Genomic DNA, 27,597 nt, shown 5'->3' on the forward strand with positions numbered 1-27,597 from the left:
GTGATGTGTTTCTCCAATCTGAAATAATTATTCAAGTTTACGTGCACATCTGTGTTTTCTGTAATGTAACAGTGGGATTGAATGTCAAGCTTGTTGTTTGTAGAGCAGGTTTTAGAAACAATTTGGAAGTTTTGCAGAAGTGATTTTAAGTTTTTTCAATAATTCAGAATATTTCCCATCTTGTCATTCAGCTGCATCTCATTTAGGAGAAGGCACATTTAAGAAATTTTTTGGTTGCCTTAAAACTGGAGGATTGAAACCTTTGAAACAGACTGTGCCAAAAAGCACACAGGTGTTGGTTCTGTCCTCTCTGTCTCTGGACTATATTTCTGACCTGTATCTGGGTATTCTTCTTTTTCAGTGTGTATATTGCTGGCTTTTCTGAGTATACACAGCCAATGATTGATCATTTAGTTAACATGAAGATTAACCACTGGGACAGGTAAGTTCATCAAATCTAATTATTAATATCCAGGAATTCACTGTTCTGCATATTGCGCTTTTGTAGATTATTTTTGTAAATTTTACTCACACCTGGATTTGCAGCAGCATTTGATTGTGGGCAAGAGGTAGATGAGATCATCTGTACCTCCCAAGCAGATTGTCACTTAAACAGATTTATGAATTTTGTCTTTTGGCCGTGACCTCAATCTGTTAATAGATTAATAAAACCCATTTATATGGTGTATATAGTGTATGTGAGGGGTAAACACTGTCACCATACAATTATCCTAATTAAAGCAGATTTCATGCATAGAGATGGTGCTTACTCACATTCAGTGCTCACAAAGATTGAAATGTGTACATATCACAGCAGTGAGATTCTATCAGTGCTGATCATAGTTTGCATCATGAGAAATAATCACAGTTTACTGCTCTGTCCCTGCCAATGCACAGAATGAGCCCTCAGGTTCCATCAGCCCCACTGGTGTTTTCCTTGTCTCTCTGAGCTCTTTTCACTTTACTGAAAGCTGGCTGCATGGCTGCTCTTTGTTTTTGTTGGCTTTTTTACAAGGAGGAAGCACAGGATGGACAGAGAGTTCTGTAATTTTGAGTATTTGTCTGTATTTTGGGTGGGGGCAGGAGGTCTTCCTCATTATTTTTTAACACATGACTTCTACTGAATTGCTGACCCTCAGAAATGCTTTCTTACAGTGTTATTCGAGAACTGGCAACCAAAGCTCTGCATAACATCACTCCCCAGGCCCCTGAGTACATGGCAAACGTGGGTAGGTACCAGCTGAGCTCTGCTCAGCCAGGACAAACCTACAAAGATCTAATCAGTCTAGTTAATAAAAATTAAGGTTTCCCCTGCCATTAATACAGTGTAGTGACCCCGGTGGCTTTACCCGTTTTTAGGTTTCATGCAAAAATTGATGAATTACTGTCAGCTTGGTTTTCATCTAGGATGTGGGCCTTAGATACCTGCACTGGACACTGATGGTTCTGAGGTGAATAAATGGGTGCAGTGGTGTGGGAACAACTCCAGCAGCTGCCCCTCAAATTCCCAGCTCTGTCTGAGAAGGCTTTGATGTTGTAAAGGGTGTGGGATCTGTTTTGTCTTGTCCAGCCTGACATCTGCAGAGGAATTCCTTTCTGGCTGTGTGTGAAATGTTTCCTAGCATGAGCCCAGGGTCCTTTGCTGAGCCCATTGCACACGCTGAAGGCTGTACTGGCAGACTTTTCATGGGCCTGAAGGCAGTGCCCAGCTCCTGAGAGCCTGCAGTGACAGACCTTGCCTGCGCTTCTGTCGTGGTCCAGGAAGGTGGCATTTAACATGGAAATAAAATTCCATGGCAGTGCAAACCCCACTTCCCTGGCTGCTCAGTCATCTCAGTGCCAAATAGCACTGTTATTTTATTTACTCCAGCCAGGGAGGGGGTTGGGAGTATAAAATAACTCAGTGTGCTTGGTCAGAATTTACTGCATTAAAACTTATTTTTCACGAAGTCACCAGGATACTTGACTTTACAGAAGTGCTTCTCCAGTGTTATTTCTAGGCAGGCAAAATTCCATTTAGAACTGTGATCTGTCAATATGCTTTGTTTAAAAAAAATAAATTAAAAATTATTTAATCTCTTTCAGTTCTGCCAAGACTTCTGCCTTTATCAGTGGGCTCAGATCTGCACACACGCCATGGGGCAATCCTTGCCTGTGCTGAGATCACCCATGCTCTGTGTAAACTGGCACAAGAGAATAATAGGTATTAATGCAAGATTATCTAGACTATAAATTTTCCTTTCATGTCTGGTCTATTAAAAGCTTCCTGCATATAATTATAGAAATCTTCATCTCACTGAACTGAGTTTCCATTGAATTTCTGTTTGTTTTTAAGAGTGATGCTGAGCCTTCACGTTTTATTCAGTGATTTAAGACTTCCATCTTAAATTCATAATCAGGAAAGAGAGATCATTTGCTGCCTTACTTGGAGGATTGAACATGATCAGTTAAATACAGGTTAATTCCTCTTTCCCTTATAAGTCTTTTGTCTTCAGTGTTGGAGAAAAACCTTCTCAAGCAGCTTGCTGAGTTAGACTGATTTAATGCTGATGAATGCTGGCCCAGGTATATATAAAAGTGTACCTGTATATTTACACATACATTTGCCAGCAGTGTCTATCAAAAGATTTTGTGTTCAAGTCCAAGAAAAACAGACAGATCATTTTTAGTAGTAGGAAGTACTTGGAGTAGATGGAAAAATCACAGAACTGTTGGAGTCTAAATACACAGCTGAGCTGAGAAGGGTAGTCAGTGTGTTGGCAATTATAATGTTATTAGGAAGTGATACTGATTTTTATAAGCCTTTTGGAATAGTTTTCTGTATGATAAGGAAAGAATTTCTGTTGTTATGTTTGCTGAACTACTTAAAAGTAAATATTGCATATTTCTGTGGAGCATAATTTGAAAATCAAATGATTTTTCTGTTTGAAAGTACAATGATGTTATGAAAAAAAAGATTTACAGCATGATGAGGAAATCTGTACTAAAATTTTGAATGTTTTACAGATCTGTAACATACTATTTCAGTGAAGAATCATTGGAGGGACTCAAGCAAATTCACCAAGAGGTTTGTAGCCATAAATCTGTTTTTAACCTGGAATGCTGCACGATTTTTAACAAACTTTTACAATAAAGACAGCTGTTCTCCAGCTGTGCCAAGAGCAAACCTTGTCAAAGAGTGGTTTGGACACCCCCAGACCCTGTGACAGCTGCATGTCCTGGACCCTGTGTCTTACACAGTGACACTGGGGGCTCTTCTGCCTCTTGCTGAGCCCCCAGCTCTGATGCTGGAAATTACATTTCTGAAATGCCTCAAAGGGTTACTTTGGTTCCTTTCTCTCTGTCTCTTCATCCCCCTAACTGGCCTTGGGATAACTGTGCTCAAGGGACATCTAATGTGCCCATTCCTTGGCCCTGCAACCATAATTCGCTGTTTGCAGACCTCAAAAGTCACATTCTGCATTTCAATTGATGCATTGTCTGTACCTCTGCTTATGCTAAATGAAGCCTGGTCCTGCTCAGAGCTCTTCCAAATATTTCCTTGGAGATAATTTTGCTTAATTTGTCCCTTTCATTTTCAGTCATCCCATGTAGTTGGGTTTTTCTTCCCAGCATGGCACAGACAATTCTCCAGCATTTCAGGCCCCTGCTGGTTCCTGCAGGATCTGTAGGACCTTCAGCTCTGATGTGTTCTCAGGCTTCACCATTCACCCACCAAAATTCAAAATTCACCCACCAAACTCACAGGTGCCTGTTTAATTCTGGGCACAGCTCAGAGCTGTTGCCACAGGTGGAAAAAGCACCTTTGTCCTCCTTTAACTTTCTCATGGTGAAATGCCTGAAAGCTTGGTCAGCACATCTCTGCACTTGCAGCGGCCTTAAGTTATGATTCAGTTGCATAAACGCTTAATTTTAAATAATCTGGGATTTTTTGGCTTTTACTACATAGGAATGTCATAATCTCTGTTTTTTTTACGGTGGCTTGCTGTAACATTAAGAATGAAGTAAGATTTTCCAGTCACATTTAAGCCTTTAGGTTTTTTTCTGTTCAATCTGTAGCTTCTGAAGTTGTTTTCAGTGATCAGACAATGCAGTCCATCATCATTCCTGAAAGGGCCAATGGTGGAAAGCAAATCTGTTTTAAAAAGCTAAACTGGCTTCCAGGGTATTTGCAGGAGCAGCTTGAGTTTGGAATTCAGGATATTAGTGCTTTGTAAATATGTGTTAAATTGATATTTTTTTAAAACAAAGTTCAAATGGGTATAGTGAAGTTGTTTTAAAGAGGTTTTCCCTTTCAGTTTTAATTCTAAATTAACTAAAGTTTTGCAGAGCTCAAAGTATATGGCATTGCATGTGAGGGGGAAAAATGAAAACACTTGGATCAAACAAACTCAAAATTAATATGTGTTGCTTTTTTTTCCTCCTAGCTTTGCAGTCGTCAGTTGTACAGGTAAGAAAAAAAGATGCAAAACCATCATTTCCCTTCCCTTCCCCTTCCCCTTCCCCTTCCCCTTCCCCTTCCCCTTCCCCTTCCCCTTCCCTTCCCCTTCCCCTTCCCCTTCCCCTTCCCCTTCCCCTTCCCCTTCCCCTTCCCCTTCCCTTCCCTTCCCCTTCCCCTTCCCCTTCCCCTTCCCTTCCCCTTCCCCTTCCCCTTCCCCTTCCCTTCCCCTTCCCCTTCCCCTTCCCCTTCCCCTTCCCCTTCCCCTTCCCCTTCCCCTTCCCCTTCCCCTTCCCCTTCCCCTTCCCCTTCCCTTCCCCTTCCCCTTCCCCTTCCCCTTCCCCTTCCCCTTCCCCTTCCCCTTCCCCTTCCCCTTCCCCTTCCCCTTCCCCTTCCCCTTTCCCTTTCCCTTTCCCTTTCCCTTTCCCTTTCCCTTCCCTTCCCTTCCCTTCCCTTCCCTTCCCTTCCCTTCCCTTCCCTTCCCTTCCCTTCCCCTCCCCTCCCCATCCTGTGTGACAGCCAGGACAGGAGCATTGCAAAAGGTTCAGGGCAATTTTTCAACTCTTGCGACAAAGAAAATGTAAATGAGTTTTCACTAATTTGTTTTTCATTTCCTATTTGTTGGAGCTTCCAGGAAATTAAGAGATGTTGCTTAAGGAACTGTTAAGTAAATGTGAATTAAAATTGATGTGTGACTTCTGAGTTTGCTTCTAAATTTAAGGAAATCAAATCATAATGACTTGTACTCCCTAATAACTGCATATGCAAGTGAGGGGTTTTCCTCCTTCACTTTGCAACATTTTTTAGTTATTTTTAATTCACTTCTTCACAAGTGCCTTACCTGAAAACAGTAAACCTGAGTTAGTTTTTAATGTAATTGTTAATTACAGGTTGAAGAATTTTTATGCAAGTTTTTTTTTTTTAATCGTGAAACTTTCTGAAGAAATGATAAAATTTACTTCTTGAGGGCTCATCCAGAGAAATGTGACACTTCCAGCCCTGAGTGAGCTTGGGCTGGCAGATGGGCTTAGTGCTGATACTGTATATTCATGTCTCTGTGGGTGGCTCTCTTGGCTTCCATAAATTCTTTAATGTCAGGGTGGAGCTTGGGTGTAATTTGTTTTTGTCATAATGTGCACTTCTTGCACTTAATGGTATTTATAAGATGCCTACAGAAATGTTTTTGTTCTAGATAAGAGTTTTAATTCAACTCCAAGCAAGATTGATTCACTGCTGTTTGCTCTCATACTTAGCTGAGACAGAGATGTCTGCCCTAATCCATATTGTAAAATATCAGTATGCATTAAATATTTGAAAATGGGACAAGAAAAATAAACTGGGTTATAAAAACAAACCAACAATTTGAGTGTTGCTGGGCAAGCATTTAGTGAAACAAGCCAAACTCGTTTCATGATGAGTAATTATTGCACATAATATTCCAAAGATTTCCATTTGAGAAATTGCTACTGGGAATTTTCAGTGTTAACAACATCTTGGAGGAATGTTGAAAACCTGTGTTTTTTTATTTGTGTTTCAAGTTTTAAAACTGTATTAACAAAGAGCATCTGGCCACATGTCTCAACTGTTTATTAGATGTTTTTCTTTCACTTCTGGCCACTAAACAGCCTTGTCAGGGACTGAAGGGATTTTAATACTTTGATCAAGCTGTTCCAAGGAAGGTTTTGGCCTCCGAGAAAGAAAAAAGGAAGTAAAGTGTAGAAATGCTGGAATTTGGGTTTTTAAATTTTTTTTTTAAATATTATTTTTTAAAGTTGCAATTTAAAAATTTCAAGCTGGAAAATGGGTCTTGAGTTTCTTGATTGTCTGATTCTGTTGAATCCATAAGGACCTCAAGTCAAACAAGAGGAAGCCAGAGTGCTGCAATGGAGACATGCACAGAGCTGCTCTACCATCTTACTTTGTTTAGCAGTTCTTGCACCATCTTTACCCTGATTTTGTAAAATAGCCATAAATTATCCTTTACACAGTCCTGTTTTGAGTAATACTACAGTCAGTCTCAGTTTGGAATATACTTGAAGCATTCAAATTGATTTATGCTAATTGTAGAAAATCCCATCTTCTACCACATTACCATTATTTTAAAAAATACAAGTATTTTTCTGTCCTGCAGAAGTCCTTTCTGGGTTTACCATAGTACAGAGGAGCCTGCAAGTCCAGGCACATCAGTGTGTACTTCCTGCCATCAGCCTTGATCCTGACACATCTGATGCACTGGTTTGTCTGGAGGAGCTGGTTGGTTTGAGCTATTTGCATGTGCACTTCCAGCTGTGGGTTGTGCAGCAGTTTCTGGGTTTCTGTGTGGGGGTTACACCAAGGAATATGCAAACCATGCCCTGTAGAGAATCTGCCTCCTGTGCCTGTTTAGGGGCTGTACAGGTTACAAAGTTACAAAAATCGTGCTGTATTTTATTGGTTTTAAATGGCACTTTTATGTATGAAAACCTAAGATGAAAACTTGTGGCACCTGTTGCCTTCAGCTGTGTTGCTTAGTTAGGAAGGCACTCTGCTGGTTTGAACACAGAGCCAGTAGTCAGCCTGATTTCCATTCTGCCTCCACTGCACCAGCATGGTTAGGAGCTGTGTTTTTTGTAGCAGATCTGTTTCTGTTGTGCATCTGAGACGTTGGACTCATGCTCAATACTCCCCCTCTCAAGTAACAAGTGACAGGAAAGAGGAGATGGCCTTAAGTTCCACCAGGGAGGGTTTAAGTTGATGTTGGAAAAAAATGCTTCACTCAAAAGTTTGTGAAGCCCTTGCACAGGCTACCCAGGGCAGTGGTGCAGTCACCACCCCTGGTTTTTACCACCTGTGAAAAACTAGGTTTCAAGGACATGTTATAAAGGGTTTAGTTTAAAAGGTTTTAACACATTTAAAAGATGTGTTAAAAGGGTTAGATGTGTCTTGGCAGTAGTTGGACTCAATGATCTTAAAGGTCTTTCCCTGCTTAAATAATTCTGTGATTCAATAATATGAAAAATCTTCAAGAAAACGGTATTTTAACAGTAGTTGTGTTAAGATTCTCTGAAACTGCCTCATCTGGTTTGAGTGTCTATTCAGTCAGTTCTTTAGTTACTGTTCAGCTGGACAGATGTTCAGAATATTCTTCTGAGTCTGATACCACAGGCCTGAACGCCCAGGAGATCAGGAATGGTTATGGAAGTGCTGGGCTGCCTGCAGGTGGTTGCAGTGGACTTTTTATTTCAGCAGAGGTTGTGTTCCTGGGCCCTTGAGGCTCCCATCCCAGCTGGATGTGTCGGGATGTTCGTCAGCAACTCCCACGCCGGGCAGCGCGGTGCCTGCGACGTGCTGCACCCGCAGCCCTGCCGTGAGCCCATCCCTGCAGCTCTGCAGAGACTGCCTGGCTGTGCAGCACGTCAGCTGTGGCAGCCCAGCAGATTTAGGAGCTTGGAGCAGTAGCCAGTGTCAGTTGAAGCGGCACCTTCCCAGTTTCGGCTTTTCCGGCGGAGTAAGGGAGCCCGCAGGTGTTGACAGGTGCTGAGCAAAAGAGAAACTCGTCTCATTTCAAAGCCCTTGAAGGTTGTAACTAATCTTGATGGTTTCAGGGCAAATGTGTTTCTTGGCATTCATGTGCCTAAAAGAGATTTTTAGGCATATGAGCTTAATCAGCAAAGAATTCCAGCTTTGCAACAAAGTTCTTCCAAGTTCAAATGGTTTTGTGCATCCAGGAGCTGGGTGGCTCTGTGAGATCGTGCTGCAGTGTCCTCTGAGGTGTTATAAGGTGAAATTCATCTGCTGCAAACTGAAGTCACTGGGAAAGCTTTTCCTTTTATAGTGCCAGGATTTCACCTGTAGTATTCTGATGTTAGAATACAATGTGGCATATGAATTTACAGTAGCCTAGAACTTGGTATTTCTCATATTAGTGTGGTTTATTCTGTGCATCTTGAAGGGTTGGCCAGGAAAGCTTTATTAATCAATTCAGCTGTGCTCAGGGGTTTCTCTTTCCCCTTTGTGTACCCTTTGATAAAGCCATTCTGTACCTCCAAACCCAGGGAATGTGCAACCTGGACCTTCAAAGAGACCTCAGTCCTATTTGGGACAAAGAGTTCCCAAGGAAAGTGCTTGGTTGCTGCTTTATGGAGGTGAAATTAGTGTTCTCAGCTTTCCAGAAATCCAGGATTTATCACTGAATCTCTTCAGCTATTCCAGTACTTTTAGCTTCAGATTTGAATATCTGTGAAAACATAGAGGTTTTTCTAAACGGCTTCAGTTACTGTTATTTTTATTATCTTAAAATAGAGATCTGACTTTCTCACAAAAAGCAGCAGGCTTAAAGTAATTTTAAAAAATAAATCTGCAGAAGTACTTTGAACTTCTTTATGCCCTGAGAACAGCACTGTCACTGGTTCTGATTCAAGCCAATGTAATTATAAAATAGATGCTGTCATTCTTAGGTCAGTAGTGTTAATTTGTCAGTTCTGCAAGGGATTATATATTTTATTTTCCACACATAAGTTGTGACTCATCCCAGGATGTTTCTAGGAGAGAAACATTGCTGTGGAACTGCACACATGAAGGAATGCTTAGGAGCTCGTGAAGCTGGGCACTGCATCAGTCAATTTGCAAATTGAATTAATAATTAAAGCTTGAAACAGGTACATCTAATAATGTGATGCAACTTGTGGATGTGTCTTTGGAATAAAAAAGAAAGAATACTGACTGTACAGCAAAATTCAGAATCTCTGAATTAGGTAGATCCGTATCTTTTTAATTTAGTGAAACACTGTGGAGTGAGATAAAGTTAATAGATGTGCATCGTGTTTGACAAATCAAGCACTGGCTGAAGAAGGATCTTGGATTACGATAGAATTCTTGGTTCTTAAAAATGAAATATGCAGGAGCTGTGGAAAGGAGGAAAACAATTAGCTCTATTGGTGGACATAGAAAGTGTCTGGGTAAGAACCAGCTTGGGAATCTGTGCAGAGGAGCACACACAGGTCATGGTGCCATTCCAGAGGGGTTGGATTGGAGCTGGTGCCACGTGGAGGAGTTGCTGTGCAAATCCCTGTCACCTTTCTGCATTCCTGCATGGGGACAGCAATCCTCAGAGAGGCTCCAAACTCTAGAATTAAATGGAGTTGGTGAAACGCCAGAGGAAGGGATAGCACTCAAATTATTACCATCAGCACAGCTTGAAGTGGCCTGACTTCCTTCTTGGCAGGGCAAGGAAATGGAGAAGAGCAGCCTTTGTGAGTCAGTTCTTGCTTTGTAGTTGGAACAGAACAGTCCATATCTGAATGCCTGCATCAGCAGACTGCTGCACACCAAACACATTTGCAGGGTGATTATTTTATACTCATTTGCAGTACGGCAACAGACAAAAGGCACGGAATGGGTGAAGACAAAATCAAGGGGAAAAGAAGTGTGGAAGGGGAAGCAAGGCTTGCCACATCAGTCGCTGGTTTTGCTGCTGTCTGGACTCCTTGCATCACTTTTTTTGTTTTCTGATTTAAATTTTTTAGAAGCTGGAGAGCAGACAGCATGGCAGGAAGGTGGGGTAGACAATACACAGACCTTATCAGCATGAGGGTGTCGAATCTGCGCTTGCTTCCTGCAATGATAAACTGAGCTGGGGATTATTAAATTAAGCCTAATACATATTGATCGTGGAAAGCAAAAGTTTCTCAATTCAAGGAAGTGCTGACCTATGGCAAATGAGAATATTGTGGAGTTGGCATCTCTGTGTTACCTGAAACACCAATGAAATTGTTGAGCAGTCAGAAACCCAGAGCATATTCCAGAGGGGACCTCCTTGTGTGGAATGGAAAAATGTGTTTAAACTGTTCAGATTTTTGAAGCTCATACAAAGAGATAAATTGGAGAACAAAGCTGTAAGAGTTGTTAGGATTGCTAAGCTGGCCTTCTGAGCACAGAATTAATTTTATTGAGGGGAAGGAGGAGGAGAGGTGGGAAGAAAATGTTTAAAATGAACAAAAAACAACAAGCAAATAAACAAGTGTTTGTTGTTGTTCCCCTTGCTGGGAGTTTCTGCCAGAGCATGGACATGCAAACAGGTGATTTAGGGTTTGGCACACCTCAGGGAGGAAATATTCCAGTAGGAGTGAAGGGAGACAATAAGGAGTCAAGGGAGGAAATATCCCAAGGAAGGGGAGGTCAAAGGTTCACAGAATGGAACAATGAAGCCACAGAGGGTGACACTGAGTGGAGCACCTCAGGCATTGCCTTGGGGATGGGGATGCAGACAAGCAGCAGACAGTGCTCAGTGGGGTGAGGAGAAGTCTCTGCCCACAGCCAGAGGAGAAGGAATGGAATCAGGCTCTGTCATTTCCAGGATGCTTTTCCCCTCTCCCCACTTTCTGACCAGTTCTGATTTTCTTCTCCTGGTGCTGTTACTGGCTGAGGTTAAGTTCAGACAGAGGAGCTGGGCTGAGGTCTGAGCTGGTGAAACCATCCCTGAGGAACACACCTTTACCCCAGGAGGGTCTGAAGTAGCTTGAGCCATTTGTTTTTCTCCCTTTTCTGATGTGTTTCTTGTGGTGATAAACACAAAATCACCTGGGAGGGGGCTTGAGAAGGGTGATAAATTACACCAGGAGAGGAAACCAGTTAACGTATGTGAAAATGGGAACTGGGAAGTTTCTATTTAATTTTGCCAAGATGATGGTTTTATTAAAGAATTGTATGTAGTTCCTTTTCACTTGTGGAAATCAGAAGCTGGTATAGACTGTGACTGGAAAGTCCTTGGACAGTCTCATGGGTTTGGAATGTTTTTGAAGTAAGTGAAAAGAAAAGCAGAATGAACTAGACAGTCTTTTTATTGTTTACATTAAGGATTGGGCAGACTGGGAGGACATTTTTGCAAGAAGAAAGCTTAATATTGAGGAGAGGTTTGTATTAATCCCTCTGGAGTCAAGAAAGGTTGATTTAAAAGGAAGCAGAGTTGATCAGATACAAAACTGTGGGTATTTTGTGCTCTGCTTTCATTCTGAAGTGGTTTTGATGTGCTTTTTGCCTCACTGTGGACAATATACACTCAGGTAGCCTGTGGTGGGTTGTGCTCTGAAGGCTGTTTTTGTTTTGTAGGGGTTTGGGAGGAGAACTGATGAGACCAGCCGGTGAGTACCACAGCTGGGATGGGACAGCACCAGAAGTGCCCTGAGGAATTTGGCTGTTTATGTGCTTTCAGTTCATTTGCATATGTTGTGTTGAATGTATAAGTAAAGCCTGCAGAGTAATTAAAAAATACAAACTTTGGGGGCCAATCAGCAGATGGGTGCACCAGGACATGGGGTGCCAATACAGTTGGAATAACTCTGTAAGAGCTAGAGATGCTTCTGGGCTGTGGCACACTGTGGCCTTCTGTTGTTGCACACAGTGAAGTTTTTCAGGGTTGAACTGTCTTCCTTCAGTGATGTACTCAAATTCCTCTCCAGAGGAGATATAATCTGCACTGCTAGACAGAAGCCATGGTGGAAATAATGATTTTATCATAACACGTGTGTGTGCAGAAGTGAAGCATAAAGACCATATAAACAACAGTCTGTGGGGAGTGCGGCATCACAGAAAAGATGGATTTGGAAGATTGTTACACGCTGTGAAAAGGAAGGGTGTTGCAGGAAGAAGAGGCCTGGGTGGATGAGGAAATGATGCCTACTTGGTTTCCTGCTTGGGAGTTGAAAGAAGGAAGTGCTGCAGAGCAGATTCCAGCTTGGAAGATCTGAAGGCAGCCAGACCTCGTGGGTAAAAGAGCTTCAGTTCTGAGGAGGAAGAGCAAGGGGATTGGAGTGAGATTCCAGCTGAGTGACATGAAAATGCCAGCTGAAGGGATAGCTTTTTGTGATATATTTTAGCTTTTAAGCAACTGAACATTTCATGGGTTTGGAGAAGTACAAATGGCAGTATTTTGGCATGATACAACTGCGTAGGTGGAATAAGAGAAGAATTGAAAATGTTCCACAAATTGCCTGCATGTCTAATGAAGATGATGGTCTCAACCACAACAGAGCACAAAGAAGTGCAGAGAACTAAGGAGGAACCCCAAGAGACTTGGGTTTAGTCACATTGCTCTTAACCTTGTCTGTGAATAAATATTAGCACAGAGAAGCTGACACACAGAATTGAGAGGATTTTGTGTGACATTGCCATAGTGAAGAGTGAGTTCAAGAGCAGATTTGGAGCCCAGGAAGTTGATCATAAATGAAGATGATGTGCTGGGTACAGAGCCCAGAGGAAGAGTCAAAACTCAAGTTGTGGGAGGAGAGGAAAAAATTATGGCACTGCTTTATATAGCACCTTCTTCTGTCCTTTCCCTCCTCTTCAGCAGCTCTAAAGCGGTCAGGCAGTGAGATGGAGCTACACTAAACTCATTTATTTGAACTGAACCCCAGGAGGTGAAGATCATGGTATTCCCCAAGTGCTGAGTTTTCATTTGAGCAATACAGTCAATATGTTGGACAGAAAATTTGCAATGTTTACTGTGTTCATCTCCATTCCCCAAAAAAGCCTCAAAACTTTTTAAAAAACCACGGTTATTAAAGTAAGTTTGTAAGTTCATATATAGAAATAATGAGGACTTTGTTATGAAAAGGATGTCCTCATGTATTCCAAGTATCAAAGGAAATCAAGCTGCATCCAGTTTCGTAGCTCCCAGCTCTGTTCAGTGAACAAATGCCACACCTTGGAGGTTCAAAAACAATGTGAAGGAGAAGTAGGAGAACCTGTCGTATGTATTTGAATAGTTTTTCGTGGCTGTAGTATTATCCTTGTCTCAGTTCACTATCACTGATGCTGCACTGCCATTTCCCGACTTTAGCAAAGAAAAGGTGGCTGATGTGTACATGCACAGCTTGAATGGCACAGGGGGAAAACATCCCATCCAACAAGGGATTTGCATGAATGGTGGGACTGACTCATGTCAGCAAGCAGTTACTGCATTGCAGTGATTTTTGTACAAATGCAATTTCCTTTCACTTTTTAATCTCCCTGATTTTGAACATCTATTTGCAAATATTCTTCAATTTAAAATTAATGCTAATGTAACTTTCTGTTGTTGTCTCCTCAAAATTGCTACAATTTCTCTTTTCTGGGGGTTATTTGTCTTGTAATCAAACTTATTTTCTTACAGTCTGCACTTTAATTGAGAAGTTGTCGCTATCAAAAATGCCATTTAGAGGAGATCCAATAATCGGTATGTCCTATTTTAAATAACCTTCTGTGACTGTAATACCTGTTCATTAAACTAAAGTATTAATAAATTATGCTTTTCAGAAAAGCAAAATTAATGGGCTTGGGTGGCCTAATACATTTAAAAATACCCAAAAGATAGACAAATACTGCAGCAGATGCTGATGCAATTTGAAGATTTGGTTTTTAGCTGTTAACTTGACAATAAATAGAATGTGCAGCACTCAGCATCACCAGGCTTTGGGTGTTCACTGTAGACATGGTAATCCAGTCTGCAGTAGCTGTACTGGGAGTGACAGCCTTGGTTGGTTTGGAAAACCAAGGACACAGGTTGAGCTGTATAATTGCTGATCTATGGAAAAATGAAATGGAGAATGTTGAAGTTCAGAAAGTAAGAAAAGTTAAAGCTATTCATGTTCCTTGCTGTTCCAGGTGGCTGGCAGTGGTTAATAAATGACAGTCTGAGACATCTCACTCTTGTTTCCAGTGCTGCACGACAGCATATAAAGGTACAATAATATTCCTTCTTCATGTGGTCACATTAAATGCAGAATTAGAAATACTTTTACTTTCCTTTGATGGATTATCCATGATCTTATTGGTTCTTGAATGCTTGTTTCTTTGATGTGTGAGATGGGGTATTTAAAAAAGCATATTTGGAATTTCTCAAGGTTCCAGTGGGCTTTTGTGATCAAGACTTGAGCAGTTATCCCAGAGGTTGTTCTTGTCTGTACCTCTGCACAGGGTGAGGAATCCCTGATGGTGCTGAAGCTGCTCCCTGATGGCTCTGTGCTTACATTTAGAGGGTGTTTTGCTCCTGTTTTGGTGTTCCTGTAATATGTGTGGTTTCAGAGAACTCTTGTGAGAATTCAAACTGCTCTGTATGATGTCCACAGGTTCTGAGGGTGTTTGGTAGTTCTGTGATCATTGGTGTGAGTTCCCAGAGTTACTCAGGACAAGGAGCTTAAATTTTCCATTAAACTCTGCTGCAAATCCTATTTCTCCAGACTGCTCAGATTCTGAATATTAAATGCATTGATGGATATGTCTCATGCTGTTTTATTTACATCATTTTAACAGCTCCAGTTATTTGCCTTAATTTTCCCAAGAAATCCCATGGCAGTTTGATCTCCTGCTCTTAAAGGCTCAGCTGAATTATAAAGACAATTTCTGTCTGCCCTGCTAGACTTTACAGACAATCTGAATTTAACATACTGTGCTCATTGTGTTAGGTTTTAGTAGTAAGATAAAAAGACATTTCAGGTACCTCACAGCTCATCTTTTCAAGTTGTCTTTGGGAGACAGAGGAGACTGAAGTGTATCCAAATGACTGAAGGAAATTAAAGAAAGAAATTTGAATTCTTAGGATATTCTTTTGGCATTAACAATTTATTCAAAGTTCTGGTATGTCTTATAACTGGAACTTCTAAACCAAAAGCTTAGAAGAATTAATTATAGGCTGTAGAGAATTTTGACTTGTTTGGTAAACATCAGTTAAAGCTGAGCAAAGTGTATTTAGTAAATGGCAATTCTCACTTGTTTCTGTTTTAGAGAGATATAATTTTAAGGGCAGTGCTTAAGATGTTGAAAAATTTTTTTTTTCTGACATATTCCCTTCCAGTTTAAATTCATACATTTAAGGTGAAAAACATGTGATTTAGAGAGTGAAATATCTGAGCAATCTATTCTGGTTCCAAGCATCCCTACCCATGGCAGAGGTTGGATAATTTAGTCTTTAAAGGTCCCTGTTCTACAGCAGTTGATAATTCTGCATATTTTGTCACTATAATGCCTGTGGTAGTTAAAATGTTGTTTAGCTGAGTGCTGGTTTTCTTTCAAGTCCTTGATTTTGCATTAGAACTTGTCTGAGGTGTCTCTGAGGGCAGAATGAATCAGCTGGGCAGGATTTCTGTGTTACATTTGAGATTTCTTGTACCTGGAGAACATGAATGTTAATAAGTATTGTTGCTATTAACATGAAGTGAACAATGCATGGCTTTTGTGTGCTTTCAAATCTATTATAATTTTGGGTTACATTACATTATCAGCTGAAAAGTACAATTCAGCCATAAATTCTATGAGAAAAACTATTAATGTGCTTTCTGAAATAGCAGCTGAGATATTTTGTGTTCTGTAGGAGTAACAGAAATCAGTCTATAAATGAGGAGGCTCAGGTGTAATACACAACCATTCATCCTTTTCTAAAGCAATTAGGATTTAGGCCTGTGATCCTGATGTTTGGGCTTTTTTTGTCTGTAGCCTTTGGTCCCTGTTCTTTTCTGTGTCCCCTTTCTGTAGCTCCCAGGGGAAATAGGGTTTGTTTCTTGTCGAACTGGGATCAGTATATGGAAGCTGAAATAATGACTTGTGTGTTTTGTAATGCTGTGTCATCCTTTCGTCTGATCTGAAAACACATCTCATACATTATTACTGTTATTGTCTTAAATGCTAATTTATCTCACTGGTTATATTGAAGGAATAAGATTAAAATCTGGTTTTTTTTTCCTTAAGTAAGTTTCCTTACTAAACCAGTATTGGGAAGAAACAATAAGAAAGGAAATGCCAGTATCTGAGAGGATTTTTTGGTGTGTGTTTTTTTTAATCCATTTTCTTTTTCCTTAAAAATTCTTGAGAACTTTTGAGGTGAATAAATGTATTTGTGTGCCTTTGTTGCAGGAATCTGCAGTGTCTGCCCTGGCTGCTCTGTGCAATGAATTTTACATCAACGAGAGGGGAGAAGCTGATCCAGCTCTGCAGGGTAATGATTCATGTTAAACATAGAGGCACAGAATGCTGGGCTGGACCAAACTTGCACTTTGCAGGGATTGCACAGAGTGGGGAGGGGCATCACTGGTTTTAAAGGAACTTAAAATTCTTCAGGGAAAAAAAAAATAACTGACAGCTGAAAATGGTCTGAAAAATGACAGCTGTAAGTGTAGGAAATGTCTGAGAGGTTTTGCTGGCTTCAGACTGGAGGTGACTAGCAGGTACCACCATAATGAATGTGAGGCAAATTTATGTTGCTTTTCTATTCCATTCTGTAAAACAAAGAAACAAAGATTATGCGTTTCTAAAATCCTAAATTTTAACAGAGCGAATCTTTTTCACACCCTGTTTGGATAAACTCTGCCAGAACTCATGTCTGATTTACAGAAGAATTGCTAAGGGATAAGAAAAGGATAGAAAGGACAGCCAGAGTTCTGGTAAATGTGCATGTGAAAGTCCATGTGTTTGTATTTGGATCAGCAGTACAGGAGGAGGCTTAAACTTCTCTTAGGGGCATATGAATCAGCATCTTTTTTTATACTGCTTTTCTTGCACCTGTCTTTGTTTCAAGGATCAGATTGTATCATGTCCGTCAGAGACAAATTGCTGGATTGTACAGATAAATATTTTAAGAATAACAACATTTATATTCCTGTTTTTTTGAATGTGACAGTGAATTTACATATACTTAATAAAATATTTATTTTTCTATCTTTTGTAATTATTGAATCAGGTAACAAAACACTTTATTATTTATTTGTCTTAGAGTTGTTCCCAAAATGAACTTCACATTGATCACATAGGTATTTACATGCAGTCCATGCCCCAAAGACATTAGGGCTGAACTATAAAAGCAGCCTGTTTTAAAATTATTTTAAAATACTTTATATAGTGCTAAATTTCTATGTTTCTGTCAAAAAAAACCCAAAAAGTTTCAGGTTTCTGTAAAGTGGATGGGAAAACTAAGGCAGGTGCCCAAGTCAGGAAGGAGAGAAGGGATCTGCTGGAAATTCAGATTGCAGCTGTTCTTGTTTTACTCATTTAGACCCCTCTCATTGGTTTTTCCTGGATTTTAGGATAATTTTCATTTGGCTTGTGGTTGAAGGGACCATGGCAATGGGGCCTTGATGGTCTAGGGACACAGGTCAAATTTGTAGATACAGATAAAATTCCTCAGGCTTTCTGAAGTAGAATTGTGAATTGACAATTTTTCTGTTTGAGAAAACTGTCTGGTCAGCTCCATCTTGAGCACCCTTTTTTTGGCCTTGACTGACCTGGACCCTGCTCCATACATGAAAACAGAAATACCATTACACGTGCAAGCATCTTTTAAAAAACAAACAAAAAAAAGTGTATTTTATCTCTTTACCAATAAAATTTATCTATTTCATGCCTGTCTATTGTAGGATTGAAAGCCAGTAGTAAAAGTCCTCCCCACAGTGTGTGATGGATGTGGGTCTGTGGAAGCTGCAGTGCAGGAGACATTCAGCACAGTGCCTTAGATAAATCAGTCAGAGCAGGTCTGGACATGATCAAGGGGATTAGGAAAAGAAAAAAAAAGATTTTTGGTAAAATTTATCCAGCATTTCACCGTTGCTTGATGATTAAAATGGAAACACCAATCAAAGGTGCTTTAGCAATGTGACATTCTGAATGTGTCCTTATAAGGCTGCAGTTTCATTGGATCACTCCTGCCTCTGTTTTGACCTTCTGTTTGTTTTTTTTCTTTTCCTGTCTTAATGTGTTCTGGCTTGGTTTTGCTGACTTTCTCTTTTAATATCCTTTCAGGATGGGTTGTGTGGAATTAATATTGTAGACACTTCATAGACCCTGTTGGTTTATGAAGCTGAAGGCTCTTAGAACAATATTAACATTTGCATTACACTTTCCACCATAATTACTGAGTGGTTATAAGTAAAGCTGCTTGTTTGGCTCATTGCTGTGTCATTTGGCTAAAATGTCAGTCTGAAATCTCCATCACTCCAAGTGGAGACTGTCACAGCCTCACTGCTCAAGATCTTCCTGCTGTCACAGCAAACACTGCATCTTCCGGTGGCCTCGGGCCTCTTAACACCCGGCTGCTTTGGAAAGTTTGAAATAATAGATGTGCTTATCTGCAGGTATTGCTCACCCCTGGCCAGGGAGGTGGGTTCCTGATGGGAGGGACAGGTTGGGGCCTGTCCACAGCACTGGGGTTTGAAAGAAACACTCCTGAGTTACGATGAATGGGGAGTTTCTTATGGCAACTCTTCTTTCTTCCTCTAGCAAATATTGCTCAACCTTTTCAACCTTAGGTTACAGTGAGCAGTGGCACAATTATGTAATCTTCTCAGGATCTCTGGTTCTTTTTCTTTGAGGATTAAAAGTGTCTCTCCAGAAAAGGGATCGATAAGACCACCCTGCTCTTGTCTGAATCAGAGCTGTGTTTATTGCAGCTGCCTTGGAGAAGCTTTTCTGGAGTACTTTGGTTTTTTCTCTGCATTTTACAGGAGAGTTTAATGTGAAAGAGCAGGAAATATTGTTTGTAAGTCTAAGATAAAGACTGCAGCAGAAATGTGAACCTCTTCCTGACTTTTCCTCTTTTCATTTTTCATAAAATTTCCTTAAAAATTAAAATTGCCATTTTCTCCTTGGTACCACTTCACGTGTTTGGTGAGGCTCCTTTTTCCATGTCCAGCTGAGTTTATTCCTGTGCCTTTTGACTCTGCTGCTGTTTGTGGGGCTGCTGTCCCTGCTGGCTCCTGTGCCAGCACATAGGACCAAAGGGGGAATTTCTTCTTGAGCTTTCTCCTCCAAAACACCCACCTTCATTTATGTGTCTCTATGCAAAATGGTCTGAAATTATCTCACTGCTGAGGTATGATCTGTGTGTGTGCTTAAATAGGACTCCAATCAGGAGTTTTCTGAGGGAAAAGTCTTAAAATAACTGACCTTCACAAACCTGGGGATCTCCTGCCTAGCACAGAATTATGCAATGATAGGAAATATTGACCTGTAAATATAAGAAGAACTTGCTTCCCTGTGGTTACTCAGAAATTTGTGCTTGTACTTTATTATTTGGATGTCTAAAACTTGAAAACCCTTTAAATTTCACAAGTTTGTCTTTGAACTTTGTCTGAAATAGTAGGCCTAGTCTAAATACAGAGATTTTTAGACAGAAAACATGAATTCATTCATGTAAAAGTGAACATCTTGAAATTTTTATCATTTTCCTGTAGAAAATCAAGGTATTCTGCATTTTAGTTTAACAAATTACAAAAATTTCCAGCTGTTTTATTTAGGGGATCATTTCCTTATTTATTTCTTTAGCCAAATATGACATTATAATGATGTGGTGGTTGCTCTTCACGCTACAATTGTATTTTTTCCAGATGAGCTGGTGACACAGTACGTTTCAGAGCTACAAAACTCAGAGGAAATGATTCGTTGTGGCTTTTCACGAGCTCTTGGGGCCCTTCCAAGATTTCTGCTGAAGGGCAGGCTCCAACAGGTGAGAAAACAGGATCATTGTGATGAGAAGAGGGCACAAGGCATTTTGAGTGAAACCTGTGACAGTAATCAAATAAATAGTAATGATCATAATTAAAGGTCTTTGTCAAAGGGATTTGAATGCTAATGTGCAGAAAACCATCATAAGTTGAGCTTGCCATAGTTTCTGATAATTAATGTTTAGTAGTGCTAATGGAAAAGCCAGAGGTTGAATTATCCCTTTGCTATGGGACACTGGTCCAAGGGAAGTGAGAGGTGTGCAGGCCAGTTTTGGATTTGAGAATTCAAACTCTGCTGCCTGCTTGGTTCTTTCCTACAGGGTTGAACTCATTTTACTATGATGTCTAAATTTAGCATAGTAAAAAATGCTTTGGATTAATATATCTCAATCTTCGTATTTTTTCAGGTTTTGGAAGGTCTAAAAAAAGTTACAGTAATTTCCCCTGAAAACGTGAGCTTTGCTGAATCCAGGAGAGATGCCTTAATAGCAATTGCAAAGTAGGTTTCTCTTTTCATCCCTGCTTTTGGCTAATTTTAAATCTTTCTGTAGAAGCTTTCTCCTGTTCATTGAGCTGGGAGCATGAGTCTTGAATTCAATTATACTGTCACACACACACATATTGACTGCATATCAGTTACTCAATTTATTTTTGATTCAGAGGATTACCACACACCTACTATGGACTACAGCTCTGATTTTGCTGTCAGGTTTTTATCAGTTAACTTACTACCTAGAGTATATTTTAATGTTTGCCTTTCTCATGGGCTGCAGTTTAATGAGCTTTACTGAGGAGGAAGAATGTTTTTTCCACAACCTTAAAAAATTGAATTGATTTAAAGAAATTGTGACTTTTAAATAAAAGAATATTTCCTGCTTTGAATGTCACAGTGCACAGTATTTGTGTTATAGAGTTAATAGTCTACATTATATACATAGCATATAATTACATTATACATGTTTATATATGTATATACATTTTTATATTATATATTACATTACATTGTATATTACATTATATACATAGTATAGTTAATAGTATACATTAATATTTTATGCTCTTAAACTGTTACACTGCTAAAAACCCTGTGTAAAGAAGGTAAAGAAGTTTAATATTAAATTCAATGCACGTTGTGTTAGCCTTTGCTCTTCTTCCTGACTTCATTTTGAGGAGGGTTCAGAGGCTGACAGATACTGAAGCATGTTCCTTTTTGCAGAGTTATAGATGTGAAAGCAGCCTCCTTCCCTGCTGAGATCTTAGCTTTGCCAGTGTTCCTTTGAACCCAAACCCTGCTCAGAAATCCTCAGGTCAAACACAGCACAGAAAATATTCCTCATTCCATCTGTGGTGGATGTTACAGTGATTTTAAGCCACACATAACAAAGCTTGATCTCACCTTCCATCCCTTCTTTTCCTCTTTTTGTGTTTTTTTGAAGGGTTTGCCAGACAGTGGGTGTGAAGGGAGATGGCTCCCAGCAGGAGTATGTCTGCAGGGAGAACGTTGATCAGATTTATGCCACGCTGCTCGCGGGGGTCACCGACTACACCACCGACAGCCGGGGGGATGTTGGAGGATGGTAAGGTGGGGCTGAAACCCAGGGCCACCTTTGGTGTCTGATGAAAACCTGATGGGTTTGCAAAACCTCTTAGAAACAAGAGCTCCGAGCCTTTGGACATCTGAGCCTGGGTAGGGTTTAGGAATGCACGGCAGGAAGAGAAGTAGAAAGTGAAAGGTGAGGCTGACAAGTTTTGGTTATCCCTCCTCAGACTTTGGGAATATGGAGACTGGTGTGTTTAAAACCAAAGTTAAGCCTTTTTCTGGTTCTCTGGATGACATTATTTCCTCTTAGTGAATACCAGGAATGTATTCAAGGATTTAAAACAAAACTTCTCTTTATTTGAAGCAACACATTTGGTCCTGCCTGACCTCTCCTGCTGCACATTCCTTTTGTGGGGATTTTTTGCCAGGAGAGGGAGCAGCTGCACAACGTGTTGAGAGAAATAACTCTCAGTTGTGCTGCAGCATCACTGAATCTTTTGTAAGTTTAACAGTTCAATGACTTCAGATATTAGGCTGCAAGAATAAATCAATCTATAGTAATATGTCTGCTGATGTGAAATCTGTAGCATAGGTACATTAATAAGTTTAGTAAACCTAATAAGATCTTAGTAATACTTGGTCTACAGCAAACTTATTTTCATGGCATTCCTCAGTCTTTAAGGTCCCCCAAATATACAAAGAAGATTCAGTCTGTAACACTGCATCCCTCTGAATGCTCTGTATTCCTTCAGGAACAGTGATGTGGAAAGGCAATTTCAAAATTCATGACTGTAAAGGCTCATGTCCTTCTTTGGGTTTGTTTCATTTCCAAAGAAGCTCTAATTGGGGATGTGGCAGCACTTACTGATTGGAAGTTCCTGCCAGCTTTGAATGGGAGAGATCATGAAGAGTTCATGTTATTCATGCCATCCTGTGGAGTTACCCAGCATAGAAATATGGATCTTAAAAACCAAACATATTCCTGTCAGGGTAATTTTCTGCACATATTTGTGAGCAAAATATGCCCAGCCTGAAGTAGTACTTGTTAATAAAGCATTAAATTATCCTAATTCAGGAACAAGTCCAGTATCTGCAGATTTAAAATACTTTTGATGCTGTGTGAAACCCTCAGAGCAGTAACACTCAGTATAGAGAAGCCCCAAACTCTGTCAATGAATGTGATGAAGTAATTTTAATTGTCTTTTATTTGTTGGCAGTTGATTTTGAATAAATTCTGGTTTTAGAAAGGCCACTTAATTTTACTGTCTGAATCCATAATTTTAATTTGAAACTGTGCGGATACATGTTGCTCTTAGATACAAAGAATCAGCCTCGTTTAAGCTGTGGGTGATAGTGTTTGTGTGGTATGCTAATGAAGTGGTAAAATACATGTATTTGACCTGTCTGGCAGCTGCATGGAGTATCTCAGGGTACAGAGATGTATGTTCAGGATTTTAAATTAACAAGCCATTGATAGTTCAGGTCTAGTATCTGCCTCTGCTTTTGTTACATTCCAGGCAGGAATGGGCAAATGCCTGAAAAGTACTGGTAAGAAATTATTCTGCTGCTTGAAAACAGTTTGTTGTTTTTCCAGCTTATTGAAGAAGTTCTTGTCCAACAGTGCTGAGTCATGTGGAGTGTTTGAGTGGGTTGTGTCATACCTGTGCAGAGAGTTTGTATGAAATAGCTTCTCTGTCTTTGTACAGGAAGGGAAGTGTCAGTCCTGCAGCACAAAGCAGAGGAAAGGTGCTTCGTGCCTTGTTGGGCACTTCTTTTCCTGCTGAGCCTTGTCCCTTTAGCACTTCACTGCAATATTTACAGACGTGTTGGGAAAGTTCATGGCACAAATAATGCAGACTGCTCTCAGCCTTAGTTGGGGTTTGTGGGTTTGGAATTTCCCTCTTTCCTGTAGTGGTATCCAGCTTCTCAGCTGGTAAAATTGTACAGCAGGGAAATAGTAACACAGGGCAGGAAATCAGAGATCAGGAGGTGTTGGATGTTCCCTTAGAAGAGGAAACAGGGATGCAAACCAGTGAGGATCAGGAGCAGGTCATTCCAGCTGCCACAGGGAAGGAGCTTGGCTTTCCCTGCTGAATAGAGAAGCAGGAGGGAGGTGAATGTGCCTCTAAGACAGGGCTGGGTGTAGCTGACAGAAAATGCAAGAGCAATAATACAGGGTGGGGAGGCAGAGAAAAGGAAGAGACACTGAGCTTTGTGTTTTCAAAGCCAGGTGAGATACTGAAGATGAGGACCTGGCTGAGTGTAATTAGGTATTCAACTTAACTTCCACATCTGAGAGCTCCCACTGCAGTGCCCCACAACTGTTGTTTATCCTTCATCTGTGTGTTCGTTTCAAAACAAAACAAAACATAGTGGTGCTTTCAAAGAAATCCTGAGGAAATTAAATTCCCAACATCCATTAAAATTCAAATGTGCTTTGAGCACCAGATAATTTTTTTTTTTTTAGCTGCTTTGGGCAATTCCAGTCAAAATCAAGTTAAGAAACATGTAAATCAGAGGGGGAAGGGGGATCCTTTCTCATGGCAAACTCTTGGCTGCTGAAGGCTTTTGTGGCCTCTCAAATATCAGTGCTTTCTCATTCTATTTCTTCTAAACCAGTGAATAAGATGGAAAGATATGGAGAGAAATGCTGTTTCTCTGGAGAGACCTTGTCTTTTTTGTGTAATTTTTGTCTTTCTTTAATAGAGTTGTGGGAAAGTTTCACCAACTTGACTCTGCATATGCAAACTTTACCTTTCTTTTGAGAGATTGTTTGCTGGGACATGTCTGATCTGTCTATGGGTGTTAGACATGAATATCTAAGTCAGATATGGTACAAAAAGCTAGTAAAACATAACCCTGATGAAAGACTGCCAGACTTGTTTTAAGCTGCTTTGGAAAAAATGATGTAATTTACCTTTTTTACCATTATAGTAAATGTCCCACCCAGTTCTAGATTGCACCTGCAACTATTTTCAAGTTGGGTATCAGCAAGAGGAGTATTTCTTTTCATAGAAGGCTGGTAGGCCTTTTCAAATATTTATATTTTTTTCCCTTTTAAAAAAAAAACCTCTTACTGAGAAAGGATGACACTGCTCTGAGTGACTGCTGTAGTGAACATGCTGGGCTTGGTCTTGTGCAGGGTCGTGTAACCCACTGAGGTATTACCCTGGTCTTAAGGAAAGAACCACTTCTAAAATCTCATGAATTGACAAGATATGGTTTAAAACAAGCATACTAGTTTTTTTAATTGAAATTACTTTTTTTTTTTTTTAATTGTATCTAGACGATAGAGGAAGGGAGCAGATCATTATCTAGATAAGACTCACTTCAAGCACAACTTAGTGTTACTTTGGTCAAACATTTCATTAAATTAATTATTGTTTAGCATAGAGATTTAAGCCACCCTTGAGTCACAACTTGTTTTTAATGTTGGAAATATTTAAGCTTAAAAATTCACAAGAATGTGACAGTCTTAACAGTGTTCAATATCTGACTGTCAAAATGTGGGTTGGCCTTTTCAGAAAATAATTTGAAGCAGACAGAGCACTTAAATTTAAGTACATCCACTTGCACATGAAATATTACTAATCATTATCAGCTTTAACCTTCTTAAAATAAAGACTAAGCCTGGTGACATCTGGAATCCAAAGCAGGCTGCTGAGGCAGGGGTGACTGTTGGACCCTCGGTGCAGTGTCAGCTTTGTTTTACAGGATGGGACTGAGGGGGGCACTCCTTGTCCTCCCAAAATATGGGAACTGCTCCCAGAGGTCATTGCCGTTGTTGTGGTGAATTTTTTGCTGGTGTTCTCACCTGACTGATGTGTTTGTTGGAATGAAGGCTGCTGGAGCCCCTCTGATCTGTGTGTGTCTCGCAGGGTGCGTGAAGCTGCCATGACCAGCTTGATGGAGGTGACGCTGCTGCTGGTGCAGAAGGAGGCAGAGCTGATCCATGCCAACATGTATGTACTGTGCTGCTGCTGTGCTGAGCCCTCAGAACTGCAGCCAGGCCCTGCAGGGAGGCATCAGTGCCTGGACACTCTGTGCTCACTCCTTTATTGAGTGGGACAGGACTTGGACAGAAGTGCGTCAAGCCCGTGCAGATGTGGAGGGTGTTGAATCTGGTTGGGAAAGCAAAGGAAAGGGAAGGGGAAAGAAAAGGAAAAAGGAAAGGGGAAAGGGAGGGGAGAAAAAGGAAAGGTAAAAGGAAAGGAGGGAGAGGAGAGGGAAAAGAAAAAAGAAAGGGGAAAGAAAGGGAAAAAACCAAAGGAAACATAAAAGACAGGGGAGAAAAAGGAAAGGTAAAAGGGAAGAGGAAAGAAAAAGACAAAGGAAAGGTAAAAGGAAAGGAGGAGAGGAGGACCTTGTTGGGAGAACCTGGGTGGCAGTCCCGCCATGGAAATGCAGCACAGCTATGGGATTTGGGCTAAACCTGCCACCTCTGTGGTGCTTCCCAGTAGTGTTCCCTGAAACAGAAAGCAAACCTGCCCATTTATCCAGAGCATCACATCATTGATTTGGAATGTGACCAAATGTGAGCATGGATTTGGATTAGTTTCTTTGCAGAATTATTAGTAAGGAAATAAAGAAAAATAATTTACACTGAGCTCTCAGTTTTTAATTTCATTATATGATACACCTAATAATAAAAGATGTAATAATAAGTTCCATTTTTAAAACATAGCTTGAGCTGCAGCAAAACTCTCCTAATAGTGGTATTTGTAGACACAGTGTGCCAATGATTAGGTAAAACATATACGTGGTCTGGGTTTTAATTAACAAAATCTGGGTTTTAATTAACAAAAAACCCAGATGTTGAAGGACACCTGGAAGGAAAGCACTGGCTTCTCCAAGAATACACTGCTCACTAGTGCCCAGTTTCAGGGGCTTCCTCCTGTTCGTCTGTTTATACACAGATTGTCCACGTGGAACTGAGGAAAGCATTCCTGCCAGCTGGACCCCATTTTCTAAATATTCTGGGCCTTGGTGTAGGCCTGAAGGAATTTTAGCTGGTTTTGCTATCATTATGGCCCTTTCTGAAGGGTAAAGGGCCTTGTGGGACACAGTACTGTAGCTGAAAGTTTAGTTGTGAACATAAACAAAATAGGATATTGGTAAAAACTGGCCAGAATTGAAGAAGTGATTTACTTGGGATATATGAGATATAGGAGAGACCTTATCCTCTGCTACATGTGCACTTTTCTACTTCAAAATGTGCTTTTCTCCAAGTTCTGCTCTATTTCCATCTGAAATGTAGCAGTTCAGCCAAGCCATAAAGCACTTTGTTATCTTTTTGGATGAAATGTGAGGCAGTATATGTAAAAGGTGGATAAAATACTCTGTAACATTAATGTCATGCTGGTTTTTGATTGATTGATCTGTGGAAGATAAAGCCTCAAGATTCTGTCACCACGTGGATGTCTTAAATCACTTTTATGTTCATTTTCTGAAGAGTTAAACCAGAATACTTTCCTAGCAGGATCATTCTTATTCATTTAATTGAAACAATTTAAATCTAAATACACATTCTACTACTTAAATTTTCTGATTAATTGTTTTCTTCTTTATAGCTGCAAGCAGATTATGTGCTGGCTGGCTCAACAGTCAGCTGAGAAAATAGATAAATTCCGAGCTCATGCAGGATCTGTGTTCCTCACTCTTCTGCACTTTGACCATCCTCCAGTTCCTCACATCCCTCATCGACAAGAGCTAGAGAGGATATTTCCAAGGTAAGGTATTGAAAAATATCCTAAATCAATGAAAGTAAAAGATAAGTGCACACAGTTACACCTAAACCAAGCAACCTGATGTAATTTTTTATTGCCCAGTATCTGTGTGGAGGAATATTTGGTGTTGTTTGTCAGGATTTCATTGAATTGTTCTATGAATATGCATGAACACACTTTTTTCCTCAACTGGAAAAATTGATCATAATGAAAGTTTTTAATGAATTGTATTGTTTTCACCAAGCTCTAGTTGCAGTAGTTTTCCAAGATGGACTTTCTAGTTAAAACAAGATTGAGAGCAACTCATTCCTGAGTGGTGATTGTGGTACCTGATGGGAGTGAGGAGCATTCAGCTCTGTGTTTGGGACAGCCTCAGCCTGCTGGGACCCCAAGTGCTCTGTCTGTGAGGCTGCTGATCCTCAGTGCTGGGAGGGTGTGTTGGCCTCTCCTGGG

General features: G+C 40.3%; 1 protein-coding gene across 1 annotated transcript in view; it reads left to right on the forward strand.

Annotated features, from left to right (window-relative positions):
* TBCD (tubulin folding cofactor D) overlaps positions 1-27,597 on the forward strand; it is a 114,773-nt gene that overhangs the window by 66,651 nt on the left and 20,525 nt on the right. Inside the window, exons 18-31 of the mRNA XM_066332116.1 lie at positions 362-442; positions 1,156-1,229; positions 2,086-2,203; positions 3,007-3,067; positions 4,428-4,450; positions 11,525-11,556; positions 13,566-13,628; positions 14,057-14,133; positions 16,301-16,382; positions 19,762-19,880; positions 20,286-20,377; positions 21,315-21,455; positions 25,297-25,380; positions 26,989-27,147. Coding sequence (XP_066188213.1) covers positions 362-442; positions 1,156-1,229; positions 2,086-2,203; positions 3,007-3,067; positions 4,428-4,450; positions 11,525-11,556; positions 13,566-13,628; positions 14,057-14,133; positions 16,301-16,382; positions 19,762-19,880; positions 20,286-20,377; positions 21,315-21,455; positions 25,297-25,380; positions 26,989-27,147 — 1,206 coding nt within the window. The remainder of the gene's footprint in view (positions 1-361; positions 443-1,155; positions 1,230-2,085; positions 2,204-3,006; positions 3,068-4,427; positions 4,451-11,524; positions 11,557-13,565; positions 13,629-14,056; positions 14,134-16,300; positions 16,383-19,761; positions 19,881-20,285; positions 20,378-21,314; positions 21,456-25,296; positions 25,381-26,988; positions 27,148-27,597) is intronic.

Source organism: Sylvia atricapilla, chromosome 18, assembly GCF_009819655.1.
Source record: "Sylvia atricapilla isolate bSylAtr1 chromosome 18, bSylAtr1.pri, whole genome shotgun sequence".
NCBI lineage: Eukaryota > Metazoa > Chordata > Aves > Passeriformes > Sylviidae > Sylvia > Sylvia atricapilla.